Here is a 3,623-nt window from a genome sequence, read left to right as displayed (position 1 = left end):
AAACTATAATACTCTCGTTAGCAACATTGTTGCGAGAGTATAAAAATAGCCTGGGTGCAGCTTCCTTCTGCAATTTCTTCCGTAAAATTTAGTGTTTCTGACGTTTTTTGTTAGTCGGTTAACGCACTTTTAGTGATTTTCAACATAACCTTTGTATGGGAGGTGGGCATGGTTATTATCCGATTTCTTCCATTTTTGAACTGTATATGGAAATTCCTGAAGGAAACGACTCTATAGAGTTTGGTTGACATAGCTATAGTAGTTTCCGAGATATGTACAAAAAACTTAGTAGGGGGCGGGGCCACGCCCGAATTTCACTTTAATATCCTTATTTATGGCTTAGTTATGACACTTTATAGGTTTTCGGTTTTCGCCATTTTGTGGGCGCGGCAGTTGGCCGATTTTGCCCATCTTCGAACTTAACCTTCTTATGGAGCCAAGGAATACGTGTACCAAGTTTCATCATGATATCTCAATTTTTACTCAAGTTACAGCTTGCACGGACGGACGGACAGACAGACATTTCGACTCTACTCGTCACCCTGATCACTTTGGTATATATAACCCTATATCTGACTCTTTTAGTTTTAGGACTTACAAACAACCGTTATGTGAACAAAACTATAATACTCTCCTTAGCAACTTTGTTGCGAGAGTATAAAAAGGGTGCACACATTTATATGTAAATATGCACTTTGTAAATATGTTTCGCAATATGTATATGGTACATGCACTAAGTAAATATGCTTATTGTATGTATGTTTGTATTTTTTACTTCTCTTGTTTTGTTTTTTATCTTATAATTGTAATTAATGTATGTACCTTTGCTTACATAATTTATGCAACCCTGCTTATTGTTTTTGTTAGATATAAGGGGTATTGCCGAACAAATTTGCAAGTCTTGAATTTGTTTTTCTAATTGTCAAATTGTTGCGTTTGGATACACAAAGGTGATCATGCAAGGCTATGACTTTTATGTATATATAGTATATTTGGAAATATACATATATATTTTATATTAGTATTTTGATCTTTTCTAGAAATCAATGCGTAAATTCTTACCGTTTGGTACCAGTTTCGTTATTTTAACCAAACGGATTTTTTATTACAGATTATATAAAACTGTAATTTAGTCATATATATGTACATAAGTACGTGCATAATATACAACAATATTAAATGGAATCGACACAACTCACTTTATCATCTCGCAAGGGGTATTTTTGGGGGTATAATATATACATATGTGTAAATGTATATACATATGTATATAAGAATTTTATCGTCAATTCCTGTTTTCCTCTTCTTCTAGTCTTCTAATTGGCTGGCTTCTTCGTTTCTCCCTTTTCTTAGTTTTTTCGTTTTTTCTCCTTCGGTGCTCCAGCTCCTCCTCGTACTATTTTGTTTGTATATTTGTTTTAATTGTTCGCGCCCGTTTGATCCGTTTGTGTGTATGTTTTATTATTTAGGTGCATTTCGCGCCCGAATTATTTTTTGCGGTTACATTTCGCGTTCGTATGTATGTTAATCGTTTTTATATACATATCTGTTTAGTTCGAAGGTGTCACACCCGGTTTATGTGTTGTTTTTAGATTTTTTCCACAAAACTATAATTTTTATTTTGGTTGAGACGCATTTATGTACATATATATGTTAATGTTTTTATTTTTGTTTAATTCAAAATTTTATACATATAAAGTTCAACATTTAGGAATTTGTTCACCCTAACGTTTATGTGACTTAATTATGTGAGCACAAGTTTATTTATGTATGTATGTATGTACTTATGTGTATCACTGCGTTAAAAAAATTTATACAGGTATATCTTTATTTTTTTTTTGTTAGTGTCACTGCACTGCTCTTTTTTTTTTTTGGTTTTTGTTCACCACACAATTCTTTTTGTTTCTTGTTTTAATTTTTCTCGTTTTTTTATATTTGTTTCAATAATCCATAGTGCCTCTCACTATGGCTCGAAGGACCATGAATATTTTGTTGTCAAAAATTTGGGAACAAAGCACTAATCACTTTCACAATTATTGTATTCACAGTTTATGGGAAATTTCATATGTGGCAACTTTGCCCGATATTTGACATTTAAACTGTGAACGCACAATTAGTGTTTTTGTTTCCTGGTAAAGTGGCAACTTTGATCAGCTGACTATTCGCGTTTAGAAAAAATGGAAAGCAACACAGAAATACAGAAGGTAAACGCAATCCGCAATATTTTTAAATATAAATATGAAAATATTCTGCCTATAATTGTTCTATTGCAGGTTGTACATAAGCGTGTTCGAAAGGCTCCCTACAGAAAGTGGACCGACAACGAAAATGAAAGTTTAATCAACTTTTTGAGGGACAATAGGCCACTAGAGAAACCAACGGCCCAACATTATTATAAAAGATTTTTAAACCGAACTGGCAGCGACTTGCATTGGACTCTGGTGCGTTGCAAGGTAAAAAACTTAAGATTGCAGTACACCAAGGCCAAGTCCTGGCAAAATACAACGGGAAATGGCACCATGGATAATTGTGACACTACCAAAAGTAGGTTCTACACATCATAAATTTTTAAATGTATATATCCTACAAATACACTTAATTTTTAGACGCGATTGTAAGGATGTGTGTCCGGTACGATGACTTAGAAGACATTTTTGGCTATAGGGAGCTCACTTCAAACTGCCTTGTATTGGATACCGAGTACATTGCATGTACTGGTTCACCAGAAGTTGCCACGTCCTCTGATATAATCGTCGAGGAAATCGTGGCATTACCCGAGCCTCTGGTCACCCCTTCTACGTCAAAGGCTGTCCGAAAGGGTATATATTCGCGTACAGCCCTATCAGACGTTCTCGATGTACACTCCAGCTTATTTGATGCAAAAAAAGACAGAATCGAGAAGGAATTAAAGATGAGGGAAAATGAATTAATGCTAAAAGAGCAACAATTGTTGTTTGATAAAGAAAAATTTGAAAAAGAGTTGGTAGAAAAAAAAGCTGACAGGGAAATTCAAGTTATGGAAATTCAAATGAGGGAGAGAATAGCTATGAAAGAATTGGAAATGAAAGAAAGAATTGAAATGGAAAAAATGAAAATAATGCAATAAAAATGTCGCAGACCTAAGTATTTTCTTCCATATAGAAAATAAATCGCGTTATATGAAGAAAACATGTATAACACCTTCATTAGAAAAATATTAAACATCTTTTATTTCAATAAAATTTAATAGGCTATTGAACTGCATACCAAAAGGCTAAAAATGTCGACTAAAAAGTTGAATATTTCGATGAAAATTTGTAAAGTTTAGATTTCTATACGAAACTAATTCAATTTAAATAACTGAAGCCTGTGTTGATAAAAACCTCTTTTGCAAACGAATAGCAATGGAGGAATTAAAAATTAAAAAATAAAACTATACATATATACTACATAAAATTAAATAATTATATCTTTATTGTTTACAAAATGTGATAGAGCTTTTCTTAGGTCGTCGTGTTCATAAATTTCTTGTGGGAAGTTTGTTTCTTCTTGGCTTTCTAAACTAGGATTTTCGTCTAACTTAAATTGTAGCAGCATGTTGTGAAGGATACAACATGCCAAAATCCATCTACAACAATTTTTAT

The 3,623-nt window shown here is 33.0% G+C and overlaps 1 protein-coding gene across 1 annotated transcript; it reads left to right on the top strand.

Moving 5' to 3' along the window:
- Positions 1-2,041: 2,041 nt before the first annotated feature.
- LOC120781444 lies at positions 2,042-3,245 on the top strand. Its single transcript, XM_040113660.1, has 3 exons — positions 2,042-2,204; positions 2,274-2,544; positions 2,607-3,245. Exons 1-3 carry the CDS (start codon positions 2,178-2,180, stop codon positions 3,104-3,106), a joined length of 798 nt encoding a protein of 265 aa, XP_039969594.1. The 5' UTR covers positions 2,042-2,177; the 3' UTR covers positions 3,107-3,245.
- The last annotated feature ends 378 nt before the right edge of the window (positions 3,246-3,623 follow it).

The sequence above is a fragment of the Bactrocera tryoni genome, unplaced genomic scaffold (assembly GCF_016617805.1).
Source record: "Bactrocera tryoni isolate S06 unplaced genomic scaffold, CSIRO_BtryS06_freeze2 scaffold_7, whole genome shotgun sequence".
Lineage (NCBI taxonomy): Eukaryota > Metazoa > Arthropoda > Insecta > Diptera > Tephritidae > Bactrocera > Bactrocera tryoni.
This window is presented reverse-complemented; position numbering and strand designations above follow the sequence as displayed.

What these genes read in the sequence shown, in the direction of transcription:
- LOC120781444 (XM_040113660.1), top strand. Translation starts at nt 2,178, where the DNA reads ATGGAAAGCAACACAGAAATACAGAAG. An exon ending in GCAACACAGAAATACAGAAG is followed by an intron (nt 2,205 to 2,273) that starts GTAAACGCAATC and finishes GTTCTATTGCAG; the next exon opens with GTTGTACATAAGCGTGTTCG. An exon ending in TAATTGTGACACTACCAAAA is followed by an intron (nt 2,545 to 2,606) that starts GTAGGTTCTACA and finishes CTTAATTTTTAG; the next exon opens with ACGCGATTGTAAGGATGTGT.